Source organism: Lactuca saligna, chromosome 5 (genome assembly GCF_052625555.1).
Source record: "Lactuca saligna cultivar CGN05327 chromosome 5, ASM5262555v1, whole genome shotgun sequence".
NCBI classification, from domain to species: Eukaryota; Viridiplantae; Streptophyta; class Magnoliopsida; order Asterales; family Asteraceae; genus Lactuca; species Lactuca saligna.
Window position 1 is genome coordinate 310,367,341 of NC_136421.1, and position 22,405 is coordinate 310,389,745.

The following is a 22,405-nucleotide window of genomic DNA, read 5'->3' on the forward strand; positions in this document are numbered from 1 at the left end:
GTATATTTGATAAGTTATATATGAGTCTTTTTTATTTTATTTTTTTTACTTAATTGACTTAATGAGAACCAAACTTAATTCCATAAGATAGATATGTGGGTCGTTATGACTTTTATTCAAAAAGAACTTAATACAATAATACAAAAAGCCAGGGAAAGAAAGCTTTTTTTAATTCCCATTAAGTCCTAATTTTTAACAAAATTCCAAACTTTTTTTTAGTTAAAAGTAAAACAATAAAAAGGTTGCAAGTTATATTTTGTTTTTAATTAAAAAAAATAGCTTACTAGACTAGTAGCATTATTTTCATTACCATATTTAAAATATTGAAATAACAAACCTATCATGCAAATGGCTTGTTATTAATGTTTACTTCAAAATCTAACGAACAAAAAAATTAAGTGTGAAATTTAAGTTTAAAAAACTTCAAACCTATTTATAAAGTACAAAAATGCTCATTTTTATACATGTTTCATAAAAATTAACAATTTAAGCGACATCCATAATTTAACATTTTGCAATTTGAATAATAAAAAATATGTTTTTATTTAACAATTGTAAAAAATAGTTCGTAAGAATTTTTGATACCTTTAAGCCTTGAGTAAGTGTTTTATCACCATGTGCATGGGTGTTTAAGATTCTTCTTTGAATAATTTTAGAGACTGTTTGTCAAACAGAGCAAATAATTCCCCTATAGGGCAAAAGTTTGTTATCAAATAGACATGTGTTGGAGTCTGACAAGATGAAACATGTTAGTATATATTTACAAATTATAATAATCAAAACCTAATTACAAATTAAAGTAAATACTAACAAATTATTTAAAATATTAAATTGAAACCTCAAAAGATGTGTATAGTGTTGGGAGGAAAGGGTGATCCAATAGCATTATTTCCTTTTCGATACAAGCTCTATGAACCTGAAATTTAAATAACAAAAATCTAAGTTTCAAAAACTATACAAATTCTAAATCATAATAAAAAATAAAGAATATTATTTTTTATAAACATACCTTGTTTCTGTTTATCATTACTGCTTTATCCATTGCTTTCATGGCAAAAAGTTCACCACTATCTTTTAGCTCAACCAAATGAACACTACAATCAAGAATTCAATTATTCATAGAAAATATAAACCCCAACTCTATAAAATTGGAAACAAATTGATTATAAATTTATGATAGAAATTGGAAACGTCAATGAACACATTCAGACTATATACCTTCCGGTATCTCCACTTCCTAAAGGGCTGATAGGCTTAAAATGATGAAGTCCGATTATTTCACCATCTGCAGTAATCTACAAAACAATAAAAAAGGTAAACATTGTTAACATTCAAATCGAATTGAATTAGAAATTTGAATGTTAAGAAGAATCAAATGCAAGCACTATTAAACATGAAGTCGGAAATCAGAATCTAGTTTAGGAACCTCTAACAAAAAGGAGCTCTGATTCCAATCTCAAACATCGAACTCTATATTATTAGGTTAATTTACCCGAGAAGAGAGACCTATAATTTGCTAAAATGTCCAAGTAGTGAAGCGAGACCTGATCTCACTAAAATAGAAACACAATTGAAGAAATTCATCGAAGACTTGAACAACGTCGACACCGATCGAACCTCTGAATCAGGAGGTCTGGACCGATGGCACCTCTGGTTGATTTATTAGGGCACGGAACTCCGAGAGGGAAGAAGGAAGCAACCATCATGTAGTTCAATCTATCAATCATTGGAGATCGATTTATTGATATAATGGATCAATGAAATGGATTTTGTTTCCAGATCTACGGTAACGACGTTAGGCGGTGGAAATCACGGAAGAAATCAATGATTGAGGTCGATCCAGGGAAGAGGGGTGATTCGGTGAAGAAGAAGAGAGAGAGAGAGAAAGAGAGAGAGAGAGAGAGAGAGATTTAATCGGGGGAATTAAAATAATTATTTTATTCCTAAAATGTCCATTGATTCATTTTAAAATCATATTCCCATGTCTTATTTTGTCTATGTATTTACAAAAATATCACAATGCATCATGACTATCTTTTTTTTTTTATCAAACGTTTCACTTTTAGTTATCGGGTTATCGGGAAACTATGAGTTTTCAAATGATCATCCCTCCTCTCTCTCTCTCTCTCTCTCTCTATATATATATATATATATATATATATATATATATATATATATATATATATATATATATGGGTAAAGTGAATATACCTAACAACCTTATATAAGCTTAGGTACCTAACTCCATAATACTACATCGGTTTGTATCATATTTACATTGTAATTGCCTAAGGTTCTTAAACTTCAACCCCATAACTTGATTACTTCCAAAATCTTTAGACTTTCACAAATATCTTTCTTTTACATCATGTCTTTCTATCGAACACCACGTGATGGGCTTCATATCCTACCGCTACAAATGAAAGGATGTAGGAGAAATATAATGATGAATTTCCAATTTTTTTTTGAAGTAAATCAAGTTTAGGGATGAAGTTTAAGAATCTTGGATGATTGCAATGAAAATTTAATGCAAAATGACGTAGTTTGATTAGGTTAGGTACCTAAGCTTATATAAGGTTGTTAGGTATATTCACTTTACCCTATATATATATATATATATATATATATATATATATATATATATATATATATATATATATATATATATATATATATATATATGAACATATAGAGGGTTAGGTTCATGTGAGACGGCCTAATTTTGTGAGACCGTGAGACGAATTTTTTTTATTTTTTTTTTATTTTTTTTAAAATTTTTTTAGTTAATTCAAGTTCCGAAAATAATATTTAAAAAAAGAATTTTTTGATTTTTCCATTTATTTTGCATTTTAAAATTATTTTTAGAATATGTACAGTGTAATATTCTATTTAGAATATTTCACGTATTTTAAAAAAACAAATACAATTTTTTTTTGTTTATTTTTGTTTATTTTTAGTTAATTCAAGTTCCGAAATTAATATTTAAAAAAAGAATTTTTAGATTTTTCCATTTATTTTGCATTTTAAAATTATTTTTTAGAATATGTCAGTATAATATTCTATTTAGAATATTTCACGTATTTTTCAAAAAAAAAAAAAACGAGATTTTTTTTTTATTTTTTTTAATTTTATTTTTAGTTTTTTTAGTTAATTCAAGTTCCGAAAATAATGTTTAAAAAAAGAATTTTTGGATTTTTCCATTTTTTTTGCATTTTAAAATTATTTTTAGATTTAATCTCACGGTCTCACAAAATCAGAATGGTCTCAAATTAACCTGAACATATATATATATATATATATATATATATATATATATATATATATATATATATATATATATATATATATATATACACACACACTAGCCGTTTACCCGCGCTAAGCGCCGGGCGGGAAAAAGTTTCTTTCGAAAGATAGTTTTAATGTGATGATTAGTTTCCTTTAGACGTGACATATTCATTGCGGCCATTTGGTAGACTATTTTGCGTCGAATAGTTCATTTCAACATATAGTTTATTGCTAGGTGCATAGTCATACAATACGACAAAAGTTGAGTCTACATCTCAAGTAATTCATCTAATACTTCATACTTGATTTTACAATATATAAATAACAACAATCTGCAACCATGTAGTTTTGTACATTTATAACATGTCCAATATATAAACTACACCAATCTGCAATCATGTTGCTTCATCTGCTAGCCCTGCATGAAACATCAAATAAGCATCTAAGATACATATTTGAAGAAATTGTAAAATAATAAGTTGTTGATTGTACCTTGTTAATCACATAACACTTCTTTGTACACAACATTTGATGTGTAGATTCCATCATTATCAAACGTTTTTTCCGGCTTTACTAATACCTTGGTATTGACACGTGATATTCCTCTGGATAACGCCACATAAAGCTGGCCATGTGAGAATACTGATTCTGGTAGATAAACACCTACATTTGGAATTGTTTGTCCCTGAGATTTATTGATTGTCATAGAGAAACTAAGCTGAATTGGAAACTGCTTTCTCTTAAGTTTGAATGGGAACATCTCATCGTCAGACGGACATAGAGGAATTCTTGGTAAAAACACTCTTTTTCCAGCATGTTGGCCAACAGCTATCTCTGCATCAATGACATTTTGTTGGAAAGCTCGACATATCAATCTGGTGCCATTACATAACCCATTTGAAGGATCGATATTTCGCAAAAGTATTACAGGGCACCCAGTTTTTAACCGAAGATAATGAGGGGGTACACCACTAACATTTAGCGAGTTCAAATATTCCATCGGATATAAGTTATTTTTGTCATCTTCCGCTTCATCAAAACTGTAGTAAAGTTTTTTCTCACCAGAAAATCGTTCGATCAACTTATTATTAATCTCATCAACACTTTCATTTTTAGTTGACCTCGAAATGATAAATTTTGAATCGGCGCCGTTGGATTGTAAAGAAGGAAATATTGCATCAATCAGAGCGTCCACTGATTTAGTTTTATCAGTGTATGGAATGGACATATTATCAGGTATACGAATATAGGACTCGTCCAATGTTTCCTCCTTTCGATCACCGACTCGTAGTAAAAAATCCGAAAACCATGGGTCATTTACCGCTCTCATGTTGATATTTAATCGAAGCCTTTTAACTGAAGCCCATAGAGGTGACATTCGTAAGCTAGAGTTGACAATTTGTGCTCGAGTGCCACGTCTCACGACCGGCAGCACTTGTCTAAAGTCACCTCCCATAACCATTATCTTTCCACCGAAAGGGAGCTTCTCATCTGTGATGTCTTGCATTGTCCGATCAACTGCTTCTACTGCCTGCCTCTTAGCCATTGCTGCTTCATCCCATATGATTACCTTTGCCTCGCGAATTATCTGAGCCTTCCCACTTTGTTTAGTGATCTTGCACATCGAGTTATTATCAAGATTAAGGGGAATTCCAAATCGTGAATGAGCTGTTCTCCCTCTTGGCATCTTGTTAGCCGCAACACCTGACGTGGCAGTTGCAAGTGCAATAAGACCACGGGCACGAATATTGTCCAACAAAGCTTTGTACAAAAATGTCTTTCCAGTTCCACCGGGACCATCTATGAAGAAGACACCTGGAATATTTTGATCCACATGCCTCATTATCTCATCATATGCAAACTTCTTGTCTGGATTGAGAGAGTCCCGCGCATGTAAGTCTTCATATGCCACATTTATAGAGTATTCTTCTTGCACCTCACGATAGCCTCTTGATTGTAAATCGATGTGTGCACTGACATTTGGAAGGTCGTAATCACTAAGCTTTTAACTCATAGATTCTAAGAAGACTCTAATGTCGATGAGGACCATATTTTGCACTCGTTCGGCACATCCATATTGTTTCCTATAATCTTCAGAAAGAGCATCATAGTGGTCGTCCCATAACTTGCGAACATTTCCTGGTTCACAAAAAATCAGCATCGTCGCAAATAACCTTCTAAGTGCGCTGGGAAATTGAAATAAGGAAGCCTCTACAAGACATTGTGATAAATTATCATCCGTCTCTATTAAATCTCTTTCAAGAGCTGCTTTTCGAAATGTAGGGTGTAATACACCATTGGCTGTATATAAATCTTCAAAGCAGGTAGGCCCAGTGATATGACATAGAAGCAGACGTAGGTAGTATCTCTCTCCTTCAGCTGGATTAGCATAAACAAGTCGACCAACCATAGATTTATGTTCCCTGGTCCTCCAACAATGGTTTCCCCGATTCCATGTAAACTGTTTGGGAAAATCCTTATACAAGTATTTTCTCACTTTGGAATCTTCTTTATTCTTATTGAAAAATGCCGTCAACATTGAATTTTTTTCTTTCTCCCTATCAACAATGTCTTCCATTCTGTCACCGTCTTTGAACCTAACCAACTGTTGATTCGGGAGATGTATTTGCAAGGCCATCACACAAGGGTGGATTTTTGAAAGAGGAAAGCTAAAAACTCGCCATAATGCCTCGGGAGGGGACACATAACGTGCGTCTTGAAACTTTCGTATCTCATTAATAACAACATTTTCTTGGTCTTTATCAACATGGATAACTTGTTTGTCATGGCCCTTATAAAACATATTTGAAGAGGTACTTCACAGACTTTATACTCGAACAAACCTCAACGTTGATATGACAATTGAACATCATTAACAACTTTGGGTTGTATGGAGCCACCCATCTGTTATCCAATGATGTATTTCTTACAGTCACCTCAATTCGATTATTTCTTCTTCTATATAATGGATATGAGTCCTCTCCTTGTGATGTCTTTTCATTGAATTGCCTAGGATATCTGAAACGACATATTTTTGGCACACCCTGCATACATGGACTTTTTTCTCATAAGCTACCACAAGGATCGTGCATCATGTGACTTTTGACAAGATCATGCATTTCAGGAAACCTTATTGGGTCGGGAATTTCCGCACACACAAGTTTGTCATAATCATCTGGATTATTCATTTTTATATCCACTTGTCATTATTAAGAGGAAATGTGCATGTGGCAATCCACGCTTTTGAAACTCTATCACATACACATACGACCCCACCATACCGATTATATGTCTCTGGAATAACTGTACCTTGAGATCCTCTAACTTAGCATGAAAAACTCTTGCAACAAGGTCCGGTCGATCTTGAGTTGACTGTCCTGGCAATAACTCATCATCGATTTTTTGTTTATTTTTGTTTATTTTTAGTTAATTCAAGTTCCGAAATTAATATTTAAAAAAAGAATTTTTAGATTTTTCCATTTATTTTGCATTTTAAAATTATTTTTTAGAATATGTCAGTATAATATTCTATTTAGAATATTTCACGTATTTTTCAAAAAAAAAAAAAACGAGATTTTTTTTTTTATTTTTTTTAATTTTATTTTTAGTTTTTTTAGTTAATTCAAGTTCCGAAAATAATGTTTAAAAAAAGAATTTTTGGATTTTTCCATTTTTTTTGCATTTTAAAATTACTTTTAGATTTAATCTCACGGTCTCACAAAATCAGAATGGTCTCAAATTAACCTGAACATATATATATATATATATATATATATATATATATATATATACACACACACTAGCCGTTTACCCGCGCTAAGCGCCGGGCGGGAAAAAGTTTCTTTCGAAAGATAGTTTTAATGTGATGATTAGTTTCCTTTAGACGTGACATATTCATTGCGGCCATTTGGTAGACTATTTTGCGTCGAATAGTTCATTTCAACATATAGTTTATTGCTAGGTGCATAGTCATACAATACGACAAAAGTTGAGTCTACATCTCAAGTAATTCATCTAATACTTCATACTTGATTTTACAATATATAAATAACAACAATCTGCAACCATGTAGTTTTGTACATTTATAACATGTCCAATATATAAACTACACCAATCTGCAATCATGTTGCTTCATCTGCTAGCCCTGCATGAAACATCAAATAAGCATCTAAGATACATATTTGAAGAAATTGTAAAATAATAAGTTGTTGATTGTACCTTGTTAATCACATAACACTTCTTTGTACACAACATTTGATGTGTAGATTCCATCATTATCAAACGTTTTTTCCGGCTTTACTAATACCTTGGTATTGACACGTGATATTCCTCTGGACAACGCCACATAAAGCTGGCCATGTGAGAATACTGATTCTGGTAGATAAACACCTACATTTGGAATTGTTTGTCCCTGAGATTTATTGATTGTCATAGAGAAACTAAGCTGAATTGGAAACTGCTTTCTCTTAAGTTTGAATGGGAACATCTCATCGTCAGACGGACATAGAGGAATTCTTGGTAAAAACACTCTTTTTCCAGCATGTTGGCCAACAGCTATCTCTGCATCAATGACATTTTGTTGGAAAGCTCGACATATCAATCTGGTGCCATTACATAACCCATTTGAAGGATCGATATTTCGCAAAAGTATTACAGGGCACCCAGTTTTTAACCGAAGATAATGAGGGGGTACACCACTAACATTTAGCGAGTTCAAATATTCCATCGGATATAAGTTATTTTTGTCATCTTCCACTTCATCAAAACTGTAGTAAAGTTTTTGCTCACCAGAAAATCGTTCGATCAACTTATTATTAATCTCATCAACACTTTCATTTTTAGTTGACAATATCGCCCTCGAAATGATAAATTTTAAATCGGCACCGTTGGATTGCAAAGAAGGAAATATTGCATCAATCAGAGCGTCCACTGATTTAGTTTTATCAGTGTATGGAATGGACATGTTATCAGGTATACGAATATAGGACTCGTCCAATGTTTCCTCCTTTCCATCACCGACTCGTAGTAAAAAATCCGAAAACCATGGGTCATTTACCGCTCTCATGTTGATATTTAATCGAAGCCTTTTAACTGAAGCCCATAGAGGTGACATTCGTAAGCTAGAGTCGACAATTTGTGCTCGAGTGCCACGTCTCATGACCGGAAGCACTTGTCTAAAGTCACCTCCCATAACCATTATCTTTCCACCGAAAGGGAGCTTCTCATCTGTGATGTCTTGCATTATCCGATCAACTGCTTCTACTGCCTGCCTCTTAGCCATTGCTGCTTCATCCCATATGATTACCTTTGCCTCGCGAAGTATCTGAGCCTTCCCACTTTGTTTAGTGATCTTGCACATCGAGTTATTATCAAGATTAAGGGGAATTCCAAATCGTGAATGAGCTGTTCTCCCTCCTGGCATGTTGTTAGCCGCAACACCTGACGTGGCAGTTGCAAGTGCAATAAGACCACGGGCACGAATATTGGCCAACAAAGCTTTGTACAAAAATGTCTTTCCAGTTCTACCGGGACCATCTATGAAGAAGACACCTGGAATTTTTTGATCCACATGCCTCATTATCTCATCATATGCAAACTTCTGGTCTGGATTGAGAGAGTCCCGCGCATGTAAGTCTTCATATGCCACATTTATAGAGTATTCTTCTTGCACCTCACGATAGCCTCTTGATTGTAAATCGATGTGTGCACTAACATTTGGAAGGTCGTAATCACTAAGCTTTTAACTCATAGATTCTAAGAAGACTCTAATGTCGATGAGGACCATATTTTGCACTCGTTCGGCACATCCATATTGTTTCCTATAATCTTCAGAAAGAGCATCATAGTGGTCGTCCCATAACTTGCGAACATTTCCTGGTTCACAAAAAATCAGCATCGTCGCAAATAACCTTCTAAGTGCGCTGGGAAATTGAAATAAGGAAGCCTCTACAAGACATTGTGATAAATTATCATCCGTCTCTATTAAATCTCTTTCAAGAGCTGCTTTTCGAAATGTAGGGTGTAATACACCATTGGCTGTATATAAATCTTCAAAGCAGGTAGGCCCAGTGATATGACATAGAAGCAGACGTAGGTAGTATCTCTCTCCTTCAGCTGGATTAGCATAAACAAGTCGACCAACCATAGATTTATGTTCCCTGGTCCTCCAACAATGGTTTCCCCGATTCCATGTAAACTGTTTGGGAAAATCCTTATACAAGTATTTTCTCACTTTGGAATCTTCTTTATTCTTATTGAAAAATGCCGTCAACATTGAATTTTTTTCTTTCTCCCTATCAACAATGTCTTCCATTCTGTCACCGTCTTTGAACCTAACCAACTGTTGATTCGGGAGATGTATTTGCAAGGCCATCACACAAGGGTGGATTTTTGAAAGAGGAAAGCTAAAAACTCGCCATAATGCCTCGGGAGGGGACACATAACGTGCGTCTTGAAACTTTCGTATCTCATTAATAACAACATTTTCTTGGTCTTTATCAACATGGATAACTTGTTTGTCATGGCCCTTATAAAACATATTTGAAGAGGTACTTCACAGACTTTATACTCGAACAAACCTCAACGTTGATATGACAATTGAACATCATTAACAACTTTGGGTTGTATGGAGCCACCCATCTGTTATCCAATGATGTATTTCTTACAGTCACCTCAATTCGATTATTTCTTCTTCTATATAATGGATATGAGTCCTCTCCTTGTGATGTCTTTTCATTGAATTGCCTAGGATATCTGAAACGACATATTTTTGGCACACCCTGCATACATGGACTTTTTTCTCATAAGCTACCACAAGGATCGTGCATCATGTGACTTTTGACAAGATCATGCATTTCAGGAAACCTTATTGGGTCGGGAATTTCCGCACACACAAGTTTGTCATAATCATCTGGATTATTCATTTTTATATCCACTTGTCATTATTAAGAGGAAATGTGCATGTGGCAATCCACGCTTTTGAAACTCTATCACATACACATACGACCCCACCACACCGATTATATGTCTCTGGAATAACTGTACCTTGAGATCCTCTAACTTAGCATGAAAAACTCTTGCAACAAGGTCCGGTCGATCTTGAGCTGACTGTCCTGGCAATAACTCATCATCGATTTCTTTCCATTTTGGGTTGCACGTCATTGTAAGAAATATATCAGGCCTCCCGTCATCTTGAACTAAAGCCATGGCATCCAGAAATCTCCGTCGCATGTCACGTGGACCTCCAATGAAACTTGCAGGTAACACAACTCTCTGTCCAACCCTACTTGGTTGAGCCTCACCGGCATTAAAGCAATCAACAACGCCCTGGTATAAATCGGCTCGAATTTTGGTTTGGTTCTTTTCAACAAAAACCAAACGTCTAGTCTCAATCTTTATATACGTATCTACTGCAAATTGCTGGAACAATCTCCCTCCCATCAAAATCACATTATCATTCAACCGTATCTGGAACTTGTAACAATAGTACTCCCGCATACTTACAGTATTTCTGCCTTTTTTTGAAGTAGATTCTATGATATCATAATTTATGTGAAAAATATAAATTTAATATCCATATATTTAAGGCAATATCTGTTACATGTTTTAAATATGTAAAGGAATGTTAAAGGCGTACCTTTTGAACCGTCATCATTGTCTTTATTGTCACTATGAATTTCATCCATGGTGACCCCATATCTTCGTATTTTAGGATGCCATCCAGACTCACCATTGGGAAATAATAAAGGATACGACAAAGGATCATAACAACCAAAGTGAGGTTGAATTTCAGTACTATAGTTAGACCTCCCGTAGACAATAATACTTCTTTTATATGCAGTGATGTTGTCATTTCCTTCAACCCAAATACCAGCAACCTATGCAAAGGTGTAGTTCAATAGGGTGATTAATATGATATGTATAATAATAAATATGACACATTTAATTTTAAAATGAATAAAGATAAATGTTAATATTCACACCTCAGATGTGGTCGGCTTATTGTACACCCTTTGGTCAAGTTCCACCGATGCATTCAGAGTCACTCTATAATTATCAAGCGGTCCTAGATCAGAAAGACGTTTAAATGTTCTAACGTACGGATTCGAAGCTAGAATACGTGTTAGTTTTTGAATGATTCTTCTATCAACATTCTTCCAGGAGGATCTTTGTGATATTTCAGCTTCACCGTCATAAAAATACAACTGTAAATACCTCGATTTTCCATCCCTTGAAATTAATTGATCGATATTATGATAGAGTGTTCCGTGCGCACAAAAAGTGTAAACTCCAGATGTCATACTTGCCAATTCTTCATCCACCTTTACACCCAGTGATGCGAAAGAAAAGTTTGAGTTATACGCCCTTATATTGTACCTGAAGCTTTCTTCTAGCTGCTCTTGGCTTGTGAAGAGTTGGTGCAATTCTGTGGGAATAGGGGAGTATGCCAGTTTTGTCTTCCCACTCATGCAACAAAAGGTAGGGAATTCATATTGTAATCGCTTTGCTCCACAATAAACACAAGGCTTTTGAGCCTTTAATATACGATGTTCCATACGGATATTTTTGTAAACAAAATCATATGGATCCTCCTGAAAGGCGTATACTCTTCTTTTTGTCATCATAGTTCGTTCCTTTCTTCGTTGATAATATTCTTTATTATAAGTACTCGTCCTCTGAGCAGCACTTATAACACTTACAGAGGAATCTTCGTTGATATTTGTTTCGTGTGTCTCCATTGTAGTGCAACTTGTGAGTGTTGTAGGCTGACTACATCCTTCACCGTTAGCTATCCTTCTCATTTTGTTTTTTTCCTTTTTTCGTGCATAATAGTTTCTATTGTATCTTTTTCGATTTTCTACAAATATATTATTTGGATAAATAGTCATATATTATAAATGCGAATATATACTTATGTAAACGACATACCTTTTTCTATATCTATCGGGTTTTGGGAATCATCACAGTTTTCGTTTCCCTTATCTACGGTCCTCATTGAACACTATAATGGAAATGTTAAGGATAAGCACATATTATATCATCAAGAATCTAACATTTTGTAATGTAGACCATGTGATTTAGTAGTCATGTATGTGTGTGTTTCAGAAACCAACACAACCCTTATTAAATAACCAACTACACTAAAAACTTGTAATCCAAAAACACAATAGCAAAATAAACAACACATGAAAATATCCATAGATATCCAAAAATTATTATTTATCAATTCATAATTCAACACAAGAAAAATAAACCACACATGAAAAAATTCGTCACAATATGTCTAACATTAATGTAGATCAACTATAAAAGCAACGCACTCATAAAAGTTGTCAAAACTTAAAAAAAAACCCCACCAAATGTCTCACACAGAATTAAAAATTCTTCTAGGCATATTTATGATGTTAAATGCTTCCGACATCCTCGGTTGGAACTCTACGTTGCTTAGTTTGGTTGATATCAAAATGTTCACTGAAAATAAGATAAAAACTATTAAAATGTATTGATTTAGTTATTTTAATATCACTACAAGCATTATAATTTTCTAGAAAAAACTTACTTGAATCCAAATGAACCAATTTCACCCGAGAAACAAATATTATATATTTTCTGTTTATCGCATAGACAGTTGTCACAATCTAATGGCGTGTTCGGTCGGTTATATGTAGTTTCATCTTTATTATACTCCCCATATTTAAAATCAAATATTTCCAAAGTCACCTAATTTTCTTTTAATGTAATAATAATAATAATAATAATAATAATAATAATAATAATAATAAACACTTACGGCCCATCTTGGAGATATAAAGTGAAAGAAGTTAACGTCAGTACACCAGAGTAACGGGAATAGTTTCGCTTCCCTTTGATGATTTTTCCAACAATATCTAAAAATAGCGATAATTAAAAGGATAATTAACTTGTTATTATTTTAAAAACTTTAGAATGCTAAAAGTATATATAAGTTATTAAATTTACCAATCATCATTTTTCTCTTTGTCTGATCCTCTACTAAACTTTTTATTGAGGGAACCAATGGGAAAACCGGAAACCATAATATGATAGCATCGGCCAAACGATTAAATCGTGTGTTATTGCTGATCTTAATCATCAAATCGCCACGTAATAAACTGTATTCTTGATACCTCGAATACTCAACATACGTTGGTTCGACTTGGAAATGGTTTAAAGAAAACACACCACCCAATAGATTCCCTCCATAAATAAAGCGCATCATTTGTTGTGGAACAACTGCTAACAATTTCTCTCTCTAATAGAAAATGTAATATTTTTATAAAGAAAATACTTATGATAAATTATGAAAATGAAAATAAGATATAAATAGTTTTTTAAACATACATTTTGATCAATGAGAATCATGAAGAGTTTGTTTGCTCTTGAGTCCCTCCAAATGAAATCAACACGAACGGGTGTCAAAACATACCACAAATGGTAGTTTAGTAGCATTGAAAATGCATCAACGTAAATTTGACCATTCATGATTCTACAAAAAGAAAGTCACACGTGATTGATGTAGAATTGATTTACATCATTATTTATATTAAAATAGCTTTATATATCCTACAACTTAATATTTAGTAATTCAGATCTTAAGGCAAATAATATTTATTAATAAAAATGTAACTTGTCAAATAAAAAAAAGTCTAATTGTATCTAAAACCCATGAATAATAATAATATTAATAATAATAAAAATATAGTAAACATAGTATTGATAAAGAAGAAAAAAACTGGTGGTGTTGGTTTTTTGGCAAGTTGAAGCCGTAGAATGAGTGAACCGTTGATGAGTGGGATCGGAGGGTGGAAAATTAAGTGAACAATTCAAGCCTTAATTGAAAAAGAAGGTTCTGTATTAATTTCAAAAGAACATGCAAACTGATTGCAATCTGTGACTTTCTTTTGGTGCATTAAAACAAAGGAAATTGCATCAATTGTTTATTACTTATCTTTTTAAAAAATAAAAAACTAAATACATTTAATTTCCATATGTTTTTTTATTATTTTAATTTTGTGTAATTTACTTTAGGTATTGTTAAACAAATTCGGGTAATAAAAATTATATTCTACAAACATATTTTGAGGCTTTATAATAGATGTAATCGTCTTTAACTAAATAAAATAAAACATAGAAACATATTTGTATTCATGTACATACGGAAAGTGACAGTTTCAATCCATGGAATTAGAACATGATATATTCTAGAAACAATATTCACTCATAAATTAAAACATGATATGTTTTCAAAACAATATTCACTCAAATACACAAGCACACAATGTCCCAACATATACATATACAAACCATACATATATAGGATGTCACAAATAAATAAATACACACATATATACATATTATATATAAGTATTATTTGAGAGAAATATATCACCTCAAACAGAAAAAAGTAAAAATTAAAATATCATACACACTTCAGGTTATAAGTGATAGAAGAAGTAACCACTTCAAACAGAAGAAGTAAAAAATAAAATAGCATACACACTTCAAGTTATACGTGATAGAAAAAGTGAAGAAGTAACAGAACCTGAATTCGTGTCAACAAATGCAATGCAATGCAATGAAGTAGTCTTCTTGTTCTTGATTCTTTGTTTGTGAATTGTATGCTGTAAGAGTAAAATATAAGAAAGCGTATTAGATTTATAGGTGGAAAAAGTATTCTATGATATAATTTCGGAAACTGACAATCATTCCTAAATTAAGCAAATTGAGATCTAACCATAAATAATAACATTATAAAAATATACTAAAATAATTTTAAAATCTGTTTAATAATTGTTATAAGTCATACCAAAAATATTTTAAATCATACCAAAATTATAATATTTTAATTAAGATAATATAATACTAAAAAATTTTTAAATCATACCAAAAATATTTTAAATCATACCAAAAATAATTAAAAACTGCTTTATCAGTAGTACTTACTAAAAAATAATTAAAAATTGTGATTTTTTTTTATTTCGCAAAACTGGTATCATTTTCAAAGATAAAAAAATTGTATTGGATTTTTTTTTAAAAACACGTAAGCAATAACGTTTTATTAAAATCATTACCCAATTGAGCAACATGGGTCAACTCTTGCAGCATTCTCCTTTTTCACATTTGTTGCCTCTTCTTCAGCCAATGGTTTATCAGAGCCCACATTTTTCTCCCCTTCAACCACCACTTCTTCAATCTCCCTGTGAACAAATATATTTATGATTACTAATTGAAAGCAAATAATATATAAAAGTATAAACTGAGGGATTTAGAAATTAAATGGGAAGTGTAAAATAATACTGAGTTATCTTGTCAGCCTGCGTTCCCTAGTTCCCACGACCAACACCATCGCGTTTGAACTCATTCCTATACATGCCCAACATCTGCACACAACCAAATACATCATATTTACACTTTTACCCTCAATCCAAATTCAACAAAAACAACATTTAAATAAAACGAAAAAGAAAGGGCTAACAGTTCTTTGTTCTGTTGGAGATGCATTTGCAAGACCAGAAGCCAAAGCTCCGATCATAATCAGTTGTGCCATTTCGGGCTCACAAAGTTGCATGCCGTTTCTGATGTCATACGGAATGGAACCCATTGGGACTGTTCAACCTGTTTCCAAAACACTCAACAGTTAGCTGGTCTCATTTAAGAAGAGTTTGTACATTGATACATCATAAATAATTGTAATATTTATACCATATACACACAGAAATACAAGCAAACCCTATTAAATTTATATTTTTCACATAAATTATGATATCACAGAATCTACTTCAAAAAAAGGCAAAAATATTGTAAGTATGCGGGAGTACTATTGTTACAAGTTCCAGATACGGTCGAATGATAATGTGATTTTGATGGGAGGGAGATTGTTCTAGCAATTTGCAGTAGATACGTATATAAAGATTGAGACTACACGTTTGGTTTTTGTTGAAAAGAACCAAACCAAAATTCGAGCCGATTTATACCAGGGCGTTGTTGATTGCTTTAATGCCGGTGAGGCTCAACCAAGTAGGGTTGGACAGAGAGTTGTGTTACCTGCAAGTTTCATTGGAGGTCCACGTGACATGCGACGGAGATTTCTGGATGACATGGCTTTAGTTCAAGATGACGGGAGGCCTGATATATTTCTTACAATGACGTGCAACCCAAAATGGAAAGAAATCGATGATGAGTTATTGCCAGGACAGTCAGCTCAAGATCGACCGGACCTTGTTGCAAGAGTTTTTCATGCTAAGTTAGAGGATCTCAAGGTACAGTTATTCCAGAGACATATAATCGGTATGGTGGGGTCGTATGTGTATGTGATAGAGTTTCAAAAGCGTGGATTGCCACATGCACATTTCCTCTTAATAATGACAAGTGGATATAAAAATGAATAATCCAGATGATTATGACAAACTTGTGTGTGCGGAAATTCCCGACCCAATAAGGTTTCCTGAAATGCATGATCTTGTCAAAAGTCACATGATGCACGATCCTTGTGGTAGCTTATGAGAAAAAAGTCCATGTATGCAGGGTGTGCCAAAAATATGTCGTTTCAGATATCCTAGGCAATTCAATGAAAAGACATCACAAGGAGAGGACTCATATCCATTATATAGAAGAAGAAATAATCGAATTGAGGTGACTGTAAGAAATACATCATTGGATAACAGATGGGTGGCTCCATACAACCCAAAGTTGTTAATGATGTTCAATTGTCATATCAACGTTGAGGTTTGTTCGAGTATAAAGTCTGTGAAGTACCTCTTCAAATATGTTTTATAAGGGCCATGACAAACAAGTTATCCATGTTGATAAAGACCAAGAAAATGTTGTTATTAATGAGATACGAAAGTTTCAAGACGCACGTTATGTGTCCCCTCCCGAGGCATTATGGCGAGTTTTTAGCTTTCCTCTTTCAAAAATCCACCCTTGTGTGATGGCCTTGCAAATACATCTCCCGAATCAACAGTTGGTTAGGTTCAAAGACGGTGACAGAATGGAAGTCATTGTTGATAGGGAGAAAGAAAAAAATTCAATGTTGACGGCATTTTTCAATAAGAATAAAGAAGATTCCAAAGTGAGAAAATACTTGTATAAGGATTTTCCCAAACAGTTTACATGGAATCGGGGAAACCATTGTTGGAGGACCAGGGAACATAAATCTATGGTTGGTCGACTTGTTTATGCTAATCCAGCTGAAGGAGAGAGATACTACCTACGTCTGCTTCTATGTCATATCACTGGGCCTACCTGCTTTGAAGATTTATATACAGCCAATGGTGTATTACACCCTACATTTCGAAAAGCAGCTCTTGAAAGAGATTTAATAGAGACGGATGATAATTTATCACAATGTCTTGTAGAGGCTTCCTTATTTCAATTTCCCAGCGCACTTAGAAGGTTATTTGCGACGATGCTGATTTTTTGTGAACCAGGAAATGTTCGCAAGTTATGGGACGACCACTATGATGCTCTTTCTGAAGATTATAGGAAACAATATGGATGTGCCGAACGAGTGCAAAATATGGTCCTCATCGACATTAGAGTCTTCTTAGAATCTATGAGTTAAAAGCTTAGTGATTACGACCTTCCAAATGTCAGTGCACACATCGATTTACAATCAAGAGGCTATCGTGAGGTGCAAGAAGAATACTCTATAAATGTGGCATATGAAGACTTACATGCGCGGGACTCTCTCAATCCAGACAAGAAGTTTGCATATGATGAGATAATGAGGCATGTGGATCAAAATATTCCAGGTGTCTTCTTCATAGATGGTCCCGGTGGAACTGGAAAGACATTTTTGTACAAAGCTTTGTTGGACAATATTCGTGCCCGTGGTCTTATTGCACTTGCAACTGCCACGTCAGGTGTTGCGGCTAACAAGATGCCAAGAGGGAGAACAGCTCATTCACGATTTGGAATTCCCCTTAATCTTGATAATAACTCGATGTGCAAGATCACTAAACAAAGTGGGAAGGCTCAGATAATTCGCGAGGCAAAGGTAATCATATGGGATGAAGCAGCAATGGCTAAGAGGCAGGCAGTAGAAGCAGTTGATCGGACAATGCAAGACATCACAGATGAGAAGCTCCCTTTCGGTGGAAAGATAATGGTTATGGGAGGTGACTTTAGACAAGTGCTGCCGGTCGTGAGACGTGGCACTCGAGCACAAATTGTCAACTCTAGCTTACGAATGTCACCTCTATGGGCTTCAGTTAAAAGGCTTCGATTAAATATCAACATGAGAGCGGTAAATGACCCATGGTTTTCGGATTTTTTACTACGAGTCGGTGATCGAAAGGAGGAAACATTGGACGAGTCCTATATTCGTATACCTGATAATATGTCCATTCCATACACTGATAAAACTAAATCAGTGGACGCTCTGATTGATGCAATATTTCCTTCTTTACAATCCAACGGCGCCGATTCAAAATTTATCATTTCGAGGTCAACTAAAAATGAAAGTGTTGATGAGATTAATAATAAGTTGATCGAACGATTTTCTGGTGAGAAAAAACTTTACTACAGTTTTGATGAAGCGGAAGATGACAAAAATAACTTATATCCGATGGAATATTTGAACTCGCTAAATGTTAGTGGTGTACCCCCTCATTATCTTCGGTTAAAAACTGGGTGCCCTGTAATACTTTTGCGAAATATCGATCCTTCAAATGGGTTATGTAATGGCACCAGATTGATATGTCGAGCTTTCCAACAAAATGTCATTGATGCAGAGATAGCTGTTGGCCAACATGCTGGAAAAAGAGTGTTTTTACCAAGAATTCCTCTATGTCCGTCTGACGATGAGATGTTCCCATTCAAACTTAAGAGAAAGCAGTTTCCAATTCAGCTTAGTTTCTCTATGACAATCAATAAATCTCAAGGACAAACAATTCCAAATGTAGGTGTTTATCTACCAGAATCAGTATTCTCACATGGCCAGCTTTATGTGGCGTTGTCCAGAGGAATATCACGTGTCAATACCAAGGTATTAGTAAAGCCGGAAAAAACGTTTGATAATGATGGAATCTACACATCAAATGTTGTGTACAAAGAAGTGTTATGTGATTAACAAGGTACAATCAACAACTTATTATTTTACAATTTCTTCAAATATGTATCTTAGATGCTTATTTGATGTTTCATGCAGGGCTAGCAGATGAAGCAACATGATTGTAGATTGGTGTAGTTTATATATTGGACATGTTATAAATGTACAAAACTACATGGTTGCAGATTGTTGTTATTTATATATTGTAAAATCAAGTATGAAGTATTAGATGAATTACTTGAGATGTAGACTCAACTTTTGTCGTATTGTATGACTATGCACCTAGCAATAAACTATATGTTGAAATGAACTATTCGACGCAAAATAGTCTACGAAATGGCCGCAATGAATATGTCACGTCTAAAGGAAACTAATCATCACATTAAAACTATCTTTCGAAAGAAACTTTTTCCCGCCCGGCGCTTAGCGCGGGTAAACGGCTAGTGTGTGTGTGTATATATATATATATATATATATATATATATATATATATATATATATATATATATATATATATATATATATATATATATATATATATAAAGTGTTAACCCTTAAGATTTGAGTACATTAGTGCATGAAGAGATTTTAAATTAAACAATAAACATAAAAATTAAAGATTAAAGATGGATTTTACATATCTTCTTCGCCGAACTTCAATTGTATAGGAGTCAAACATTTTAATGTTGACCATAAAAATTAAAGATTAAAGATGGATTTTACATATGTTCTTCGCCAAACTTCAATTGTATAGGAGTCAAACATTTTAATGTTGACCATATGATCAAAAGTCTTAAACTTGCAACCATAGTTCTACTATCCATATACGACCTGTTCAAATTCGAAACCCTAATCAAAGGCATTAATCAGGAAATCAGAGTCAAAGTCAAAGTCTAACCATGTGGATGGGGTGTTTATCTTACCCTATAAATTATAACCTTCTCCGCTTCATGCAAATCATTCATCAAACACTTAAAAAGTTTGAACTTTTTATCCCACCATCAACTTTCTTAATTTCTTCATATTTTGGTTCTTTTTGTTTGAAAAAAACACAAGAAAATGAGAGCAACAACCCAAAAGTTTGCCGTAATCGCATGGTTAGTTTTATTCTGCATGGCGTTTGAACCGAATGAAGCGTGCAGACTTCTTGATGGAGGATTTGAAGAAACCTGGATGAAGACCGGAAATCTGTTTTTATCATCTTTACAGAAAGGCTCTGTTCCAACACCAGGGAACGGATGTAGTTCAACGGGAAATGGCGGCGGCTCCTGTATTGGTTCCAAGAAGGTTGCTGGTGGTCATGGTGATGGTGCTCCTCTGCCAACACCATCACCACGGATTCCTTCTCTTACTCATGCATACCCTCAACACATGGTTGAATTCGGGGTGACTGGTGATGGTAAATGAAGACCATGCACATTATACATAAATTGTAGACACTTTTTTCTGTGTTTTTTTTTCTTAATAAGGCACGAATAAAGATTTCGTGAAAAAAGAGCACAGTACAGGAATGATGTACATAGAAAATGTAGATGACAAAATGTCAAAAACATACTAAAAGGAATTGTTTATTTGTTTATTTAGAGCTTGTCGGTTCTTTTTATTTTTATTTTTATTTTATTTTTTTTATTATCGTTATGACAAGGACGAACCGGAATTTCATAACGGAATTTTAATAAAGTTATATTTGACCGAGTAATGTCCTTCTTGCAGATTGTTGAATCATAAACTCTCTCTCTTTCCTCGCTTCTCTTTTGTATATATGTCAAAAGATAATAATGTAAACGCACCAAATTAATACAAGTTTCTATAATCCATAGTCTTAGAAATCACCAAATCCACTAGCGTGGAAATAATTATCTTAAAAAATGGTTACCGGCTAAAACTAAATAACCCATTAAGCGATAGTGGTTGAACTTAAATAGGAAAATGATATACAGGATAAGAAATGTTGATTTTGATTTTTTTTTTTTTTTTTTTTTTTTAAATCATATACCATCCTACTTGTTCATATTTTACTATTGCGACCTGCTGGCGTAGGTAAAAGAATAATATATGAACAGTTTCAACAAATTAAATGATATATAGTGAACAAAAAAAGGATTAAATGTGAACAAAAAACCTCCCCCACCACCTCCAACCACTTCCACCACCACTACCTTCCCCTTCGCCACCCACCACCACCACCTCCTCCGCCATTGCCTCTACCACCACTACCTCCACCACCACTACCACCTCCGCCGCCACCAACACCTCCACTACCACCACATCTACCGTCATCTCTGCCACTACCTCCACCTCTGCCATTGTTCCTGCCAACATCTTCATCATTACCACCACTTTAGCCTTCAAATACATCGCTGCCACCACCAACTTTACCTCTTTCGTTGCCATCATCACCAACGTTTTGTGAAAGAAACGGATACGATAGTAAAGGTTGTGGCGGAGGTGGTAATAGAGGCGTGGTGGTGATGGTGGATGTCAATGGAGGTAGAGGTGGTAGTGGTGGTGAATGTGGAGCTGTTAGTAGTGGTGGAGGAGGAGGCGGTGGTAGAAGTGGAGGAGATGGTGATGGTGGGCAGTGAAGGCGAAGGATGTGGTGGAGGGGGTGGTGGAGGTGGAAGAGGTGGTAGCGGTGACAGAGGTGGAGATGGTGGTGGTAGTAAACGAGACGATTATCACACCTACGGCCGATGACAGTTCGTCGAGCTGAATGTTGGATCACAGACATTGAACAGTACAAAACAATATGTAACATAAATATCACTTCCATTAAATATTAAAATTCACGTTAGGGAATATTTTACTAGAATCTCAATTACAAAGGATGCTTTGACTACTAGGCATAATAATAAACGATAATAAACTTCTAGTGGCTGCTTCGATCAACAGTTGCTTCTGGGGGTACAGACTATCGTCTCTTGGTTTCTTAGTGGTTTTGAAAAGGGTCAACATAATGTTAGCGAGTTCATAGGTTTTTGAATATTAAAAATACTTTGCAGTTTTGAAGCAAGATCGTTGTTTATGAATATAGTGATCCATTTTCTT

General features: G+C 34.2%; 5 protein-coding genes across 5 annotated transcripts; 2 read left to right on the plus strand and 3 right to left on the minus strand.

Moving 5' to 3' along the window:
- Nucleotides 1–629: 629 nt before the first annotated feature.
- On the minus strand, nt 630–6,091 carry LOC145047043 (uncharacterized). Its single transcript, XM_078995289.1, has 6 exons — nt 5,348–6,091; nt 3,869–5,290; nt 1,219–1,295; nt 1,010–1,094; nt 839–916; nt 630–731 (listed from the first exon to the last, which is right to left on the minus strand). Exons 1-6 carry the CDS (start codon nt 6,089–6,091, stop codon nt 630–632), a joined length of 2,508 nt encoding a protein of 835 aa, XP_078851415.1.
- A 1,419-nt stretch (nt 6,092–7,510) lies between these two features.
- LOC145047045 (uncharacterized) lies at nt 7,511–8,866 on the minus strand. The gene has a single exon (XM_078995290.1). It carries the CDS (start codon nt 8,864–8,866, stop codon nt 7,511–7,513), a length of 1,356 nt encoding a protein of 451 aa, XP_078851416.1.
- A 162-nt stretch (nt 8,867–9,028) lies between these two features.
- LOC145047046 (uncharacterized) lies at nt 9,029–9,826 on the minus strand. The gene has a single exon (XM_078995291.1). It carries the CDS (start codon nt 9,824–9,826, stop codon nt 9,029–9,031), a length of 798 nt encoding a protein of 265 aa, XP_078851417.1.
- A 6,070-nt stretch (nt 9,827–15,896) lies between these two features.
- LOC145047047 (uncharacterized) lies at nt 15,897–17,869 on the plus strand. The gene is made up of 4 exons (XM_078995292.1): nt 15,897–15,942; nt 16,078–16,106; nt 16,191–16,565; nt 17,084–17,869. The coding sequence occupies exons 1-4, from the start codon at nt 15,897–15,899 to the stop codon at nt 17,867–17,869; spliced, it is 1,236 nt and encodes a 411-aa protein (XP_078851418.1).
- Nucleotides 17,870–18,031: 162 nt separating this feature from the next.
- On the plus strand, nt 18,032–19,378 carry LOC145047048 (uncharacterized). The gene has a single exon (XM_078995294.1). It carries the CDS (start codon nt 18,032–18,034, stop codon nt 19,376–19,378), a length of 1,347 nt encoding a protein of 448 aa, XP_078851420.1.
- The last annotated feature ends 3,027 nt before the right edge of the window (nt 19,379–22,405 follow it).

Bases quoted from the DNA above. Each gene is read 5' to 3' on its own strand.
- LOC145047046 (XM_078995291.1), bottom strand. From the start codon at position 9,826: ATGTTTTATAAGGGCCATGACAAACAAGTTATCCATGTTGATAAAGAC.
- LOC145047048 (XM_078995294.1), top strand. From the start codon at position 18,032: ATGAGGCATGTGGATCAAAATATTCCAGGTGTCTTCTTCATAGATGGT.
- LOC145047043 (XM_078995289.1), bottom strand. From the start codon at position 6,091: ATGTTTTATAAGGGCCATGACAAACAAGTTATCCATGTTGATAAAGAC. The intron at 5,291-5,347 runs GTGCAAAATATG...ATGAGTTAAAAG, and splicing joins AATATGGATGTGCCGAACGA to CTTAGTGATTACGACCTTCC. The intron at 917-1,009 runs GTATGTTTATAA...TTTAAATTTCAG, and splicing joins TAATGATAAACAGAAACAAG to GTTCATAGAGCTTGTATCGA.
- LOC145047047 (XM_078995292.1), top strand. From the start codon at position 15,897: ATGGAACCCATTGGGACTGTTCAACCTGTTTCCAAAACACTCAACA. The intron at 15,943-16,077 runs GTTAGCTGGTCT...ATGATATCACAG, and splicing joins TGTTTCCAAAACACTCAACA to AATCTACTTCAAAAAAAGGC. The intron at 16,107-16,190 runs GTAAGTATGCGG...AGATTGTTCTAG, and splicing joins CAAAAAAAGGCAAAAATATT to CAATTTGCAGTAGATACGTA.
- LOC145047045 (XM_078995290.1), bottom strand. From the start codon at position 8,866: ATGAGGCATGTGGATCAAAAAATTCCAGGTGTCTTCTTCATAGATGGT.